The 16,654-nt window shown below is 34.7% G+C and overlaps 1 protein-coding gene across 1 annotated transcript in view; it reads left to right on the top strand.

Annotated features, from left to right (window-relative positions):
- The window catches only part of BBS9 (Bardet-Biedl syndrome 9), a 285,212-nt gene that overhangs the window by 41,234 nt on the left and 227,324 nt on the right, over positions 1-16,654 (top strand). The window contains exons 10-11 of the mRNA XM_084226033.1: positions 12,958-13,139; positions 16,373-16,449. Coding sequence (XP_084082159.1) covers positions 12,958-13,139; positions 16,373-16,449 — 259 coding nt within the window. The remainder of the gene's footprint in view (positions 1-12,957; positions 13,140-16,372; positions 16,450-16,654) is intronic.

Raw genomic sequence — 16,654 nt, 5'->3', positions numbered from 1 at the left:
TGAACTGCAGGCAAAATTTTGAGTGCTTATCTTATTCTGAGGTTTTCCTGAATATCTCTGTGACTAGTCATTGAACTGGAAATTCAGTTCTTGTAATTGTTATAGAAGTTTGTCCCTTATTTTGTTGGAAGTTTGTATTCTGGTTCTGCTAGTGTATATTAGTTACTGATTCTGACATTTTTAATGTCAAGGGGACTCATACATACTTCACACTGCCTGGATTGCTTCAGAAGTGTAACCACTTACACTGACAGTCTCAATTAATTTGAACTGCTTAGGTCTCTTTCTCAGCACAAATTTATCTTCCCATGGATAAGCCTGTTTGAACAGTTATATTTTTGTGTGCCCTGGGTTGTTATCCTTCAAGTTGTGGCTGTGCAAACACATTCTCACTGAAGCTGAAACTCTTGAAGAAAATGGTTTAGGTGTTCTGCCTGAGTTGATTAAAAACCCCCAAACATCCCCCCACCAAATCCACAAACAGCTTCTCCCAAACCTTTCTAGAGTGGTTTGAAGAGAAACTGTCCATATGCTGCAGCTGAAACAGCTGAAATCTAGGAAAGTTGCACGAAGGAATGATAAGAATTCCTACTCTGCTCAAAATTTCAGTGTTGAAATAGCAGTTGTAAGCAGCAGTATTTGCTTGGTATTCCATCATAATTATGTAAGTATCTTCATAGATAACTTTAAAGTCCCTTTTTTTCCTGTGCTTGAGTTTCCATTTTTCTGTTTCATGAGAGGCCTCTTTTCTAAGACCTACTTTGTACCTCTGCATCTCCTTTGCAATTAAATTTCATAAGCAGTATCTCTTATGGATTATAAATGCTACAATTTTGTCACTGATTGATGCTTCGTGAGATGTTTTAAGATTTCTCTCTCGCTGTCTCTTTCCCTTATCACTTTTTATCACAAGTTGTATTTGTTTTCTGTATCTGAATTATTTGTCTCCATGTGCTTAACCATAAAAGGTCCTTGGAGTAGATTATAATACCTAGACGACTACTTTTCTATTTATTTGACACTTGGCAGAGCTGTTTCACAGAGTGAATCTTTTAATGGCTGATTGATTGCACTGAGTATTAATTACTGTGTCCTTGTTGGCCTGAAATTAGAACATTATGTTAAGGTGCATTTGGTCTGAAGCAAAATAGCTCATGTTGCCAGCCTCTGGGATATTTCTGTCACAAACATCTGAAGTGCCAGTGTGAGTTGAATTTAAACACATAGACAGAGAATTATATATACACTTATTTAGAGTTTAGATGTAGTCTTGGGAAAGGGGTTTCTGTTTTGATTACTAACAAGTTATGAACCTGTGTTTTGCCATAGGAAAGCATGAAGCCTTTAAACTGGGGACTATTTTTTTCCTTCTGAACATTTTTAAAGTTCTCTACTCTTCACTTTATTTCTTGGTTTTGTTTGTATATAGTCTTCAAGTTAATATCTGATAAGCCCGTGAATGCCAAAAGGTAGCCTTTTTTCTTTTAAAATAAAATAGACTGCAAACTTGCTCAAATACCTCTTTTCTTCAAATCAGTATTTCACAATGTCTCTGATTTTGGTTATTTGTGCTTTTGACTGTCCACCAAGAAATTAAGTCTCGTGGTATCCATATGGCAAAACAATGTTGATTTCATGTGGAATTTATCAGCAGGCATAGCTCAAATAGGAAGCCAACCTCAGAGTTTAGGGAATGTGTTGTGGGAAAGATATTTCTTCTGTCTCTGTTCTGCTGGGGACTCTTAGTACCTTAGGCACCAGTTTATCACCAAACATAATGGTTGAATGAAGGATATTTTCCCCTTCAACCACTTTAGAATTTGGTTAGTAATACCCATAAGAAAAAATTTAGAGCCACTGTAGTGAGGCAGAGATTTGTGAGTTTGTGTTTGGGATAAGTCACCTGTTCTGAATATGGCAAATTGTGATTTAATTTCCCACATTTGTGACCCATTATTTAAAAACTTGTGGCTTTTATATAGAGTCAGTTGTGCACACTGTTGCCCTGTGCAGGGCCAAGAGTTGGTGATCCTTGTGGGTCCCTTCCAACTCAGCATATTCTGTGATTCTCTAATACTTGTCTGTAGGTAGTTGGATGCTTTGCATATGTAGTGCCTCTTGTTTTTAGGAGCTACATCTGGGAATTAGAATACAGTAACCAATTTTATATTGTGATCATTTTTATCTACCTCTATATCTGTGAGCAAGACTGTTCTTTGTGGAAGAAAGATTCTTGAAAAGAATAAACCCCATAATGATGCATGTGCCATGTAAAATGTGAGGTTGCTTTTATTACCTGGGGTTGACAGGTATGGACAAGTTGATGAAAGTAGCTAGAATATTTGCTTTCACTTTCATTTATTTGACAGATAAATATCATTTTACTTGGTAGTGGAATAATGTGTTTTCTGAAGAGGAAGTATAAAGAAGTCTGGAAAGGTTTTTTTATGCCAAAGTAATTTATTACCCCCAAAGAATTAGAATTTTTGAGTTTCTTAAAATATTAGATTTCCAGCACTCAACCTTTTAGCTTGAGTTAAGCTAGTAAAATAGATTTTCATTATTTGAGATGGGGAAAAAATAGATTTTCTTTTTTAAACAAAAGTAACTGTTGAGAAGCCAGGAAATAAAGTAGACTTTATATGGTCAAGATGACAAGCACAGGGTTACTTAGCAAGCTTTATCGTCACTTCAGCTCTTTATGAACTTCAAGTCTGCCCAGGTTTATTTGGAGCAGTGATCACCTAAATATATCATAGGGTCTCACAGAATCACCACTGATTCTGTTTTGCTCAGTTTGCAATCAAGAAGTGATTTCTGTCTGTGAATTGCTAGTACTGCTCCTCCAAGTATGATCACTGCAGTCTTGACTGTTGGGGTCATGCCTGAACTCCTAACATTGGTACATGAACCACGAGCCCATTATGACTGTGTCAGATAGTAATATATTAATCAGCCATCTCTTAAAACCAGCTACCCATAGGCTATTGGTGGTAATTTTTTGACTATGTAGTTCTGTATTTGATTTTGCTGAATTAGAGACTAAAATTTATTACTTTAAGGTTGAATTATGCAGGCTGAGATGCAGGAAATACCGCAGCTTACTGAATCACTGAAAAATTACTGATTTAAGTTGCTACAGTAGCGTCCAATTTTCTTACTACTTATAAGACAAAATAAAGTGAATAATTACATCTAGAATTCGTAATGTTGTTCTTGTATGAGTCTCTCCCCTTGCATAAATAATAAAGAAGCAGAGACTTTGACTAATGAAGGGACTGAAATTTAATTTTCTATGTAATCATGTTAATAAGTGTTTGAATATTGAACTGTCCCATGGGGTGCTGATAGCCACGACTACTGGACTTTCCTGTCTCTCAGGATGTCCTCACTTGTGTTACAGTTACACAGGTGCATTGCAAAAGAGTATTTTACAATATTTTAACATACAACTTAGTTTTAAAGACAGTGACTTCTAATTTATTAAAGCAATAGTTTCTTGATGTGTACTGAGTTATCATTTTACTCCAACTCTACTAAAAATCATTCACTAAAATGACGAGAGCCTGCAGAAGAATTCCAAGTGCTTTAATCCTGGGTGTGAAAGAATATGTGAGGAAGGCTTGGGTGGGTTTTATGACTTATTACCTTACTGTGTGTTACAGTACTCTGTTCCTATCCAGTCTCTCCCTATCAGTCTGCAGCTTGACTGCAAGGCTGAGGATTTTTGGTGACTGAGACAGAAATTGTCCCTACACCACCTCCAACACACTTGAAGCATAAGCCAATGGACATGTGATGCTGCAATTCAGGGTTGCCCATTTTGCATTTTGTAGGGGAATACTCTGCTGAAAGAGATATTGTGTTTATTGCATTTAAAACTGAACCCATCGTTCCCACATCACCAAACAAGAAAGAGTTTTATAGTTAGTGCAGTGAATGGAGAGAATCACCTTTTTTCCTTCTTGAAAAATATTTAATACAATGCTCCCTTGGGATTTTCTGATTTATTAGTATTTCATAGAATTAGAATGGTTGGCAAGGAATGTGTGGTTTGTATACTTACTGGTCTAATGAGGTTTAAAATCCCTGTAGACTGTTGTTCACTGGCTTCATAGAACACGACTTGTGTATATGGGTAATAGCTTGAGCCTGACATAGTTAACTTGCTTGCAACTTCATGGCACTTTATTTGTATAAAATTATATAAAAAGTCTCTAATTCAGCAACCTGTCTCCTTAAAGAAGAGAACATAAACAGGGCTTTAAATTCTTTGTTTTGACTCAGGATTAATTTCCAGGTTTGAACTCATATGTGACCCAAAGACTGATGAGTATAATTTAAATAAGTTAGGTGAATAAAAAAATTTTAGTTCACAATTCTGGTGTATAGTCATTGGTTGAAAATGTGCTTTTATGAAATTTTAGCTTCCAATATTTTTAAAAGAATATTAAAACCTGCAATCAGTTTGTTAGTGAGAAAGTATTGGCCTGGTCCAAATATAAACTTGAAATTAAAACTTTTTTCTAGCACAGAACTGTAGTGTGTTGGGTGGTTGGATGGATGCACTTTATGTAGCTGGGCTCTCCAAGCAGTAGAAAGGCAACAGGAATTACAGGAATTGAATTTAACTGGAAAAAAACCTGGAGAAATATTGAATAAAATATATAAGGTGTAAAAGTGCAACCACATATATGGTAATACTGGGTGGAGTCAAAATAAAACTCCCCTCATTGAATATTTTAGCTATCCAGGTGCTTGAAAATGCTTTGTTCTTCATTCCAGCCCATCTGTTATTCCTTGTTATAACTGACATCACCACAGCTACCACAACTGTTAAAGGATCACTGTATAAAAATGGCAAAACTTATATATAAACCCAGCAAAACTTAGCACTCATTACACAGTTTTATGGAAGGAAAACTGCAGGAATCAAACTTTATAGTTTGTTGAAAGATTTTCCCTTTCTGTATAGTAGCACTGTAATAGAGGCAATGCCAGTTATGACGTATGGTATGAACTGTTCAGTTTTATACATGTATATATATAAATTTTTATTTGAGTGTTCTGTAAGAATGTTGCCTGATCTGAGAAATAAAATGCAGAGATTTATAGAATCTTTCTACTTAAACATAATTGCATTTTAAAGAAATGTTTTTAAGAAAAAAAAAAAGATTGTCTGTTTTTCTCATTGCTGATCTGCCACCAGATTTTTGAGAGATGGCAATAGAAAATATGACCCTTTTCAAAGGTCTTTTGAAGAGATAAATTTAATATGTGTATCCTAGCCACAAAATATGAATGTGATTGTATTTCTTTTACTTTAGGATTCTGATCCTGAAAATGACACAGATGTGCCACATACTATGTCCAGCATATACTGTGATTTTCTAGCAAACCAGCTTCAAATGGTGTTAACTCTATGATGCTAAGCACATGCCCATATTGCCAGTTCTCCTAATTTTTATTGCATTTCAATTATTTACTTTTTCCAAAAACCTACTTCTTATGCTCATACGATTTTGTAAGGGTTTCAACTTCAGAATAACACTAAAAATATTCCTACCTTCATGGTTCTAGAGAAAACCTTAAAAGTGGAAATTCTCAGGAACATGAAGACAAGTAACTCCCCTCTAGTATTTTAAATGAGATCCTTGTGTTTAAACAAATATCATGGGTTTTTTCTTTTTGGATAGCCCATTATTTGTGTGTGCCACTTGTTGTGACAGAGTGGACTATAACTTGTATCAGTCTCTGAACTCTTAGTCTTGGAGCTGGTTATTGAGCAGTGGGTTGGAATTTATGGATGTATTCTGACACTCTACCCATGTAAGTGCTGGATGTCTTGTTTGAAAAACAGTTTTATGAAAAGTTTCAGTCTTTTGATTTTGAATGTCTTGGTTATTATGCTGGTAACTTGAAAGACTTTTTTTGTACAAGGAGGAGCACATGGGACATTTATGTCAAGCAGTGGAACTGAGAGGCAGCAAGCAGTGCAAAGTGCTAGAGAGGCTTTGAAAAAACAGTTCTTTACCAGACGGGTGAGGATATTAAATATTGTTAAAACTAACAGTAGAACATGTACACACTTTTTCCTTGCTGAAATGCTGGTGAATTTTGAAACTTCCAGGCAAGAGAAGAGAAAAAGATGTAAACTAATTTGAGTTGAGTGTTTTAAAAGTTATGTAATTCTTCAAGCTTTCAGAATAAATCTGTTTTAAAGACATATTATGGTTATTCTTGTTCACCTCTTTATAATCTGTGCGTGGTCTAATTTTCCTTGTGTTCCTCCCAGTATTACCTTATAGGAAGCCAACCATTAGGAATATACTTAATCTAAAATGATAAGCATAACTAGAGTGTCGATTTTATCAGTGAATTTCCTTCCCTCTCTTTTATTTTGGAAGCAGAGAGGCCAGGGGCCTCTCCAGCTTGCCTGTAGTGATACGGACTCTAACCACTACCCTGAAGTGGGAGAAGAGAAGGCTTAGAGGAAGGATAAATTTTGAGGCTCTCCATATCATAAATTCACAATGTTAGTAGAGCCTTTGAAACTGTTATATACTTGTCTGCCTGTGAGGAAGCTTGGGCTTGAAACAGATTGTAGGTTTCACATGAAGAAAGTGCAAATGCAGAAACACACTCTAAGAGAGAATGAAGCATGGAGATGTTCTAAATGTGTCACAACTGGTCTTAATTTTTTTCTTGTTGCTAATGCTGGTGCTGTTACAGAGAAATCACAATGCAATTTCTCTTGTTTCTTATTATTTAGAGCTCTAACATATAGGCTACACTCTTACTAAAGGTAATCAATTTGCTTGTCAGTCCTGATGTTCATTTTCAGTTCTGCTAATGCCACTAAGTGTCTTAGATATGGAACTGTGATACTGAGAAATGCAATGTGTAAATTACGATTTTTTCCTTGAATACATTATCCTTCAATGCTCTTTATATTTTTTTGATTAAAGCAAGAATATATCTTTCTGGAGGCCTGTGTCATTACTCTGAATATTATGTTTTTATTCTGCTTGATGACAAATACTAATTTTACTTTAAAACTGCATTTTGGATAACTATCTGCTGTAATTTTAAAATAAAACTTCTGTTACTTTTTGATTTTAAAATAATTTTGATTTTAAAATAACAAGAAACAAAGTTGGTAATCCTTCAGATAAAATTCTGCATTTTGTATGCAGCTTGTAGCATGAGCTTAAATTTGATGCCTAGCCTGCCTGTATTAGTTCATGTGTGGTGTGTGTGTTCCCTGCCTGGAGGGACCAGAAGGTTGTCTCCTGCAGGGATGTGTGTTCCAGGGCATTTACTGTTAAATATTAGCCTGGTAAGATTGCCTTGTGCCAAGGAAATAACTGTTAAGTTGTTATAGTGACCCTGGTAAAAAAACCCCACAGCTGCTTCACATAATGTGACGTGGTAGCTCTCAGGGCTCACCTGTACGAAAGCTCTGCTGCCCCGCAGGTGGCAGTAGTGCTCTGGAAGAAAGGACCCCCGACTTCTGGGAGTAGTGCTTGCTTTTAACTTGGCAGTAAAAGTAAAAACAGGCTATTTCCTTTTTTTTCTTCTTCTTCTACTTTTTTTTTTTTTTTTAAATTTTTTGTTTTGTTTGATGGAAAATGCACCTTTTTATTTGATTGCTGGACAGCATTTCAGGCCAAGAGTCTTTTTCAAAGAGAAAACCACACAAGGAGAATTACGAAAGCTAAAGCCTGGTGAGAGTTTGTTCTGGTGCTGGCTGCTTTTGTTGTTTTGCTGTGTAGTGGTGCCATGTAAAGCTGCTTGTGGAGATGTCTTCACTCACAAGTAGGGAGCAAAAGTACCAGTATAGGACCTGAATGGTAGAGAATTCTTCAGCCATTTAAAATGGCCACATTCAGGTTTTACTCAGTTCTGGTCCTCTGCATTTCAGTGTTTATAAGGGGATAAATGTTAACATGTTGTTCTAGTCATTACTTCTATTTTTCAAAGTGTTTTTCCATTGGTTTTCATGATGAAATAATTTTTCATTTCCCTCTTTTTCTTGCATGTATTTTATAATTTTTTAAACTAGATTAGTATCTGGTATTCTGTTAAGTTCAGCCATCCTAAGGTATCATAGAAATGGGAAAGATGAAGAATGCTTTTCTGTAAAGCAGTCCCTTTATGCTATTTAATATAATTACATATTGTTAAATAATTATATTTGAGCACTGTGTTTACATTATTTGTTTGTGTGCCCTCTGGAGGGTGTGCAAAGCACTTAAAAAAATAATATAAATAGTTTCAAAAAAATTACATTTTGACAGTAATTAGATTGTCTGTTTTCATGTGTAATAGCAGCATGGGGAAGGCTTGCGTATATAAGTATTACTTCTAATGTAAGTTGAAGCAAGATTTTTTTACTGAGGAAAACATTTTGAAGAAGCCTGAGAGTGCTCTAGAGATGTGCAGGACACTTAGGTACCAGTAGTAGCTTGCATTGAGTCACACTGGATGTACTTTGACTATTCAGCTGTAGGGATACTTGAGATTTTGGAGTGTGTGTTTAATAAGAGTTAGATGGGCTTTTAGCTTTTATTCCCATTAGTTTATGTTAGAAAATTCTTATGGTTAGTTACTCCTAGTCTGATCTTCCTTCAGTTTTTTATCAAATACTTCATGTAGTTGCATCTTAAAATGACACTGAAATGGTAGTGAACTCTAGAATAATTTAGGTTTTCAAAAGCACTAAACAAAAAAGTTCTATTGAGGTATGCTCTTGCCTATAATTACCTCAAAGGGTGATAAAATGAGGACAGAAATGGATTCAAAACACTTGAGCACAATTCCAGGAATTAGATTTCTACTTTAGTAGTTTTTAAATAATACATTGTCAATAAGGAACAGAAAGTAGTATTGCAGAAAATCTTGTTTTCTAAAATGGTTGATTTGAGTAATAGCAATTAAGGCCACTTCTGAAATTGAAGTAGAAATTTTATGAGCTATTATAAATAATTAAAGCTGCAAATGGTGTCAATAACCAGACCTTGTCCTAAGAGTTATCCAAAGCTTAGCATGTGTCGTTCAAGTAAAACAGAACTACTGATTCAACCTCTAAATCAATTGTTTGAGTGATCAGTTTGATATTATATAACTGGAAACATGCAAAGCATTTTAATTTCTTCAAGACTTATGAGCAATTTGTTTAGTAAGCGAAGACCTACAAAAAGCATATGCCATTATTATTACCCAGAATCCAATAAAAGATAGTTTTTCAAATTATTACCATATGTGTGTAGGAGCTGCTTTGTACTGTAAAGTTATTTTAGATATCAGAATAATTTGTTTTATACTTTGAGTTCCTCACTGTTAAAACGTCCCCTTAGATTTACTATTACCCTGACTATTGTGTGATACATAGTAAAAAAAGAATAGCTTACAATAAAAGAAATTTAACAAGTACTTGAAATTCCAGATTGTATGCAAAATGTGCCAAATGAAGTAATGGTATTTGCAAGGATATTGTGTGAGAGCAGTAGCTGTGGGGAAAGTTCTATAAAACTGTTAAATATGCTTCCCCTCCCCCTGCTGTCCTTAACCACTGTTAAAAAAAGATTGAGAAAATAATGCAATTTTGACTGGCTGACAAACATTCCAACAGAGAAATGAATGTATTATAAAAAAATATATTAGAACTGCTTACCCATATTTTTCTTATTGTTTCTATTGATGTACAAATTCATGGACCGCTTTAACAAGGAAAGGTTACTGAGAAAGGCTTTTTAATACTTAGGTATGTTTCATATTGAACAATCTTCTTGGGACCCAGCAGAACACTAACTGAAACAAAGGAAAAGTATAATTTGTAATGCTGCTTTTTTAAACTAATCCTTTTGTCTCTGAGATAGTGTAGATTTCAAGGGTGTCATGACTATCAAGAAAAACTGTTTGAAATGAGTTCATTTGAAGGTGGAATTTCTGAATGTGCATTCTGTAATGCTGACTCAGAAGTTAAGCCAAGCATAATTTGCATAGGTAAATCAACTCATTAATTTAAATGGATCTCATTTGATAGACTGATTAGCTGCAGATAACTGCCAGCTTAATTGTGTACCGGAAGGGCTGTATTTACAAACCACTTTTGAATGTATTATACCTTAGTAGTACATCATCAAAGATTTATTGCTGACTTTGCAGCAATATTTCTTCATGCCCTTTTGATTTACATTAAGATTCCTCATGGGTCTTTCCTTATTAGATTAACAGATGTATACTTTTGGGAAAAAATTTTAAGATCGTCCAAAGCCATTGCTGGACAATTCTAGAAATTGTCTTGTTTTCAGAAGTTTTCTTTATCCAGTTGCAGAAAAAGCTCCTGGTATTGTTTCTCTTGTTTTGCCTCCCACCCCCTAAAAAAAAGTCATTATTATTGTTATTTGCTATAATTTGATAGCAAAGATTGGGGCAGTGCATTGGTAGCACTGCCTCAACAATGCCCCAGTTTTAAAGACTTTGCTGCACCCCTGACCAATATGGCAAAGCTCCTTGCAAACATTTGGCAGATGTTGACAAAATCCTGTGCATTGGGTGTTATTTGCATGCTTACTAAGATTGTGTTGTGGTGCAAGTATTCATAGTAGTCAGTCTCCTAGCATTTCTCATATTAGAGGACTCAGGTTTGTCCCAATGTATTTGTTTCATGTGCAATCCAGAATTCTGAAAGCACAGGTTTGTGTTGTACAAAGCTCTTGGACATAAAAAAATTAGGATGGGCATGTAATTAAAATTAGTTCTGCATGTAATTAAAACAACAGACCTAATCCTAAGCAAAGAAACCAACGACAAATCAACAACAAATATTCAAGTAGAGAGAGAAACCAGGACTCATGCTTAGTTCCAGTTCCTGCTGATAGTTTACAGTTTGTCAGAAAATCCCTTTAGGATACAAGCCCCGAACTCACAGGTCACAAAAAGGTCATGACATTCAGAGGATGGCTGCTAGAACAGGTACTGGATATGTGAGTTGAAAATTAGTATTAAGTCTTCCACTTATTTTTCTTCAAGTATTTGTTGTTGAGTCTTGTATCTCCAGCCTAATGGTGCTCACAAAGACAGCTTCCTTTTACCTTTTTGGTAGGGTGTGCTGAAAAATTGCATGTTAAAAGTTGCAGTGGTAGATGGAAGCTTTTCTGTAGCAGTAAGCAGTAGTCCCAAAAAAGAAGACTGTTTCTGTTTAAGATAAGGGGAATGTTGTGTTTGAGCCCTTCTTTAATATGTGTTCCGTTCCAGAAGGCAGTTCAGATTTGCATGTTCCAGCCTCAGTGAAGGGCTGACTGTAGGTATTTGCTGTCCAAAAAACCCTCACAAGCAGTTTTCATACATTCATAATTCAACAAAGAGATTTAATTCTTTTGCTGAGTAGCAATTGCTTTCTGTAGAAAGAGAAAGCTTAAACTTACCTACAGCAATTACTTATTTGTGTAGTGCCCAGTAGGGTCTTCATTCCTGTGTGCAGCTCTAACTATATAGAGTTCAGATGATTTCAGTTTCAGCATAGTTTTTCCAGATTATTTGATTGCAGCTGTAGAACCACCACTGGGATTGTGGCCTTAGTGTGCTATAAAAAGACATTCTGAGTAGTACAAGTGGACCATCAGTGATCAAAATTAATCTGTGACATCTGTTAGCTTTTCTAATTAGTATTACCATGGAAAATTTTGGATTGAGGTTTTATGTCTTTGTGTTCTGGAGCCATGCGACAAGACCATGTAGGAAACCAGAGAGAATTCTGTTTCTTTTACAAAGCTACCTGCCTTTGATTGTACTAGAGGAGGCCTTTGAAAGGTATCAGTGTGTGTAAGTTAAAAGAATTTTTGTTACTTCTGTATGAATTATAGCCTCAATGCTTACATAAATTCAGTATTTTACAAGGGTTTGATTCGTGTGATAGTGAATTAGGCCTTCTTGTCCAAAAGACTTTTTGTATCTAAGAATTAAATTTGATCGATCTTTGCTTTTTATGGCAGTTGTGTTTGATGCAAAGGTAATGTCTGCTATAAGGTATTCTAAGGATAGAGTAAGAGCAAACTACTGGCATGAATGTGTAATGCTGTGATTATGAAAGAGAATACAGGCTTTTAATTTAATTAAAAGTAGACATTTAAAAAATAAAGTGAAAATTTATGCTCTTAGCATTTGCTGTTAACGTCTATGCTGGTTTTTACTGTTCAGTTTCTCTTCTGTTAGGAGTAAGCTTCAAATTAAGAAAAATGCTGGCGTAGTCCCTATTGTCTCACAGTTTGTTAAATACTTTCCTGAATCTTGCATTTGCATTTCACAGATCAGATAAGCAAAACGGGTGAGATTTTTGTAGGAGCAATGAGGTACTTTTCCCTTGAGACAAAAGATACTGTAGTGTAGCTAATAAAACACTCACTTGTATTGATTCAGAGGAGTGCAAGGGGAATGCTCTGGATCTGTGTGGTTTCCTTTGAGATGGATACTGCAGGGAAGAGCCAGCCCGGGTTTGAAGCCAGCACAGTAGCTGCAATAGCAGCCAGAGAGTTGGTTAGGGGAGCTATTAATACCATCAAAGCCCTAAAGCTGTCTTCTTTGTGAGCATCTTCCATCTGTTCATGATTTCTTCTAACCCCTCTTTTCCCTTCCCCTCCCCCAGATTCCTTTTCCTGCATAGTAATCTAAATATTGCAACTTCAAAAGACTTAGATGAATAAGTAGGTTACGACTGTCCAGTGTATTCAGCTTGTTTGTTCTGATCCTTTCCATTACCTCTCCTGATTGTACAGATTCGCAGATTCTGAGGGCCCTTTAGTCATCTAAGACAAACCCATTCTTGGGTATGACTGCAACAAGTGGGAGTAATATTAATGAAGAAGTCTTAATTAAGGAATAAATATTATTAGTAATGTTACTGCCTCTGTGATTCTTCCCTATTTCTTAGTAAGCTTTATTTTTTTTGTGCAGAGACTTGAAGGGTGTTATAGTCACTCTGAGTGATGATGGTCATCTTCAATGTTCATACCTTGGAACTGATCCTTCACTCTTCCAGGCTCCTAAGGTTGATTCTAGAGAAATAAACTATGAAGAAATGAATGCTGAAATGAAAGAGCTTCAGAAAATCATCAGGGAGGCCACAAAAACACAAGGTATACTTCTTTCTTGTTCTATATTTTTACATACCTTTATCCACCTGACTTTCCTTTTAGCATTTTAAAATATTTTCATTTCAGACTTTACCCATACTTACATTTCTTCAGAAAACTTAGTCTTTAAGGAAAAAAAAAAGAATCCTAGATGGTAAAACCCTTGGATAAAGGGTTTTTTCTTTGTATTTTCATAATGGTGTAGGAAGGTTAAAGTTATTTACATCAGGTTGCAGATAATTCTCACTAATGCAAGGGTTCAGAATTAAAACTGATGGTGCATGGACTACCCAAAGGCAAGAAAACTTGGAGAATTTCAACAATCTGATGTAGTTAGGTTTCAGAGAGAATGAAAGTATCACCAAATTCTGTTTATTAATACAAATAACTTTTTAAGTTATGAAATTAACAAAAAATGACTTTTTTAAAAGCAACTTTTCAGTTCGTTTGACTATTCAAAAGCATATTTGTAGATTAGAATGGCATATCTGATGATGATAAATTCTGGAATTTATATACGTTGCTAATGACTTGCATTGATTTTATTCAAGTAAGGGCACATAATTTCTACAGAGATGCCTCAAAGTTAATGTTTTCATAACTGTGTTTTTAAACAGCCTGGCTTATGCAGGGAATTGGAAGCATATGATTTTACAGGAAGCTATGGATAAATCTTCAACAAATAGAAAGAAAAAATTATTTTTTTTTCCTTCATGATAGATAGCATGTTCTTAAAATGCATTAAAGAAATAGTCATGATTTTCTAGGTGAAAAAAAAAACCTGCAAAAACCTTGCAGCTGAAATTCCTAGAAAATAAAAATTATCTGCGTGCATAAGTTTGATTCTGCAACAGAAAGATTTCTTTGTTTTGTAATTACAGCCATTATCATGGTAGACTTAAATCAGGATTTTAATTTTCTCAATCCAGTAATGTGTTATTTAAGCATTTAGATGGGGATAAATTCCACTGATTTTTACCACAGTACATCCTTATGGGTATTTGACAATTTTGTGTGTCTATCATAACCAAAGGAAAGGAAAGCATGGCAGAAAGACCAAATAAACAAATTTGAAGTAAATCAACTTCAGCTTGTTAGTTTCAACATGTTGTCTGGAAACTCTAAGGAGAGAGAAAATAACTGTAGCTGTCCTTTTAAATTTTTGTAATAACTCCCATGAATGATAAATTTGCTATGAATATTTTTTATTTTTTCACCATTTTTTTTTCTTAAATTCCTTTTCTTCCTCAATTTGTCTAATCTAAGTGGTGTTTTCAAATGAGTTTTTATGAATGCTCTTTTGTTGTGGAGAGATGTCCTAATGATGTTGTGTTTGGCTCTCTTTAACTGGATATAAAACTGGATGTACGAGAACATTCTTATACAACAAAACATTTTACTTGTGAAGAATACCTGTTTTGGCTTTGTTTAATTTTGGCTTTTTTTTTCCTTAAAAAGTTTTAAGAAACTTTTTTAGCGTGAGCCTTGGTTGCCATTAAGTTACTCCTAAGCACAATCTTTAAAATGACCCGTTGACTTTCTTGTCTTTTGAATTCATGCTGGTGCAGGCAGAGCTTGTTTTATTTTGAAAATATCTCCCCTTATAGGGAAATAATTTTTCTTTGTTTCATTTTGACTTTCAAACGTGGAAGGTATTTAGGATTAGCTCATCATATTAAAAAAACCTTAGGGTAGTTATTTCCATAAATGTCTTGTATTTCTGTCCTGTGCTGACCATTAAACTGTTGAACCTAAGCTGTTTTATACATTTTGAAGAATAAGGATTTACAGTATAAACTGATGAAATATTTTAAAATCTTAACTGTTACACTAACTTAAATCTAAAGTTACTTGCATCAGTCTAGATGACATAAGTGATTAAAAGTGTTTTGGCTCAGTTTAATAGTAACAAAAAGCTGATACTTGTATGTAAATTTTGATTGTAATCTCTGTTTTGCTTCTAATAGAAAAATGACTTTATGACAGAGGTTGCAACATTGTTAGCTCGAAGAAGCAACCAGAAGAGAAATGGTTAAGAAGGGATAGAAAAAGAATGGACTGTGCTGAGCTATGTGTAATTGGCAGGACCAGTTCGTCGCAATTGTGGCATTATGAAACAGGCCTAAACTTCTTTTCTAGGTGGTACTGGAGAAATGTGTTTAGGTTTTGCTTTTCTCCCTTGTAGTAAAAGGAGGCATTTCTCTCTGAGCACAAGAAGATGAATACTTGTTTTCTGCCTTCATCAAAATCTTTTCCCTTGACCCTCTTTTTAGAAAGACATAATGTGCTGTCTGTTAGTTCTAGGTCTTTTCAGAATTCTGTGTAGTAAAATTCTTGAAACTTTCTGAATGTGCTCATGCTCTCAGTTATTCAATTAATATGTTAATTGGCCCTTTACATCAGTTATTTACCTGTTACTTTAGGAACTATATATTTCTTGTTCAGATTTTTCATTTTCCAATACAGTTAGTATGTTAAAAAATAGAAATGCTTTTCAGAAAAAATGCAAATACCCTAGAGCTGTACTTCTGGACTTTCAAGGGGTTATGTAATTCCTCAAGGTTTTTAAGGCTTTAATTTGTAGAATTTTTTTTTTTAGGTGTGAATTGGCATAAGGGTTTGTATTATGGATTTTAGTGAGTTTGTAGCATTCTTTTGCCTTGTATGTTGATAGTCCTAGAAATCATCTGGTGTCTTATTTTAATCAAGCCACATGTAATAGTCTATACATAAAACTTTGATATACCTCCTAATGCTGAGGAATTTGCTGAAGATTAGTTAGACACAGAATCTTTGTTTGTTTAACATATTTGCTATCAAATTATTTAGATGAAAGTGCCATAAGATGTGTGGTGTTATTTTGGAGGTAGTTATTCATCGTATATTGGCATATGCATGTGAGGACAAAAGTTTAAAAATACCTTAGAATCTCTGAAGATCATGGATATTAGGTGTAAAATCTTGTTATAGAATGCATCTAAATCCTTTTTCATACAGAAATCAGAAACCCAGAATGAGATCCAGGTTTAGGTTGTCTGTAGAAATCTAATGAAATTGTGAAGCTTTTTTGGAAATTTCCAAAATCATACACATTGCTATTTTTTTCTTTACACCAGTAGGTGTAGAGATCTAACTTTGAGATTTGATACTGTTGAAATAGTATTGTTTTTAGGAACGTAGCTGAATGTTTCTTAAAGGAGAACTGATTTACTTTTGCTTTTTTATTTTTCTTTAAGATATTTTGCCTGAATCTGAAAAACAGAGAGATGTAACTGTCACAGCAGAAGTTTCACCTGATTTGGATGAAGAATCTGTACGTACCTGTATAAAAAGGAAATTACTCCCAAAAAACCCATTGATTTCAGATGAGTAAATAATGACTGATCGTGCATGGTGTTACATTTTTATGACTGAGCTTCATGGCCCACAGTTTTCCATCAATTAGCACTCACTTTTATTAAAGATTTTTAACTAGAATTGTTAAAATTATTTCTTTATATTCTATCTGGAGACCTTTA

The sequence above is a fragment of the Fringilla coelebs genome (assembly GCF_963513975.1).
Source record: "Fringilla coelebs genome assembly, chromosome: 1".
NCBI classification, from domain to species: domain Eukaryota; kingdom Metazoa; phylum Chordata; class Aves; order Passeriformes; family Fringillidae; genus Fringilla; species Fringilla coelebs.
Note: the sequence above shows the minus strand (reverse complement) of the source record. Positions and strands in the feature narration are given on the sequence as shown.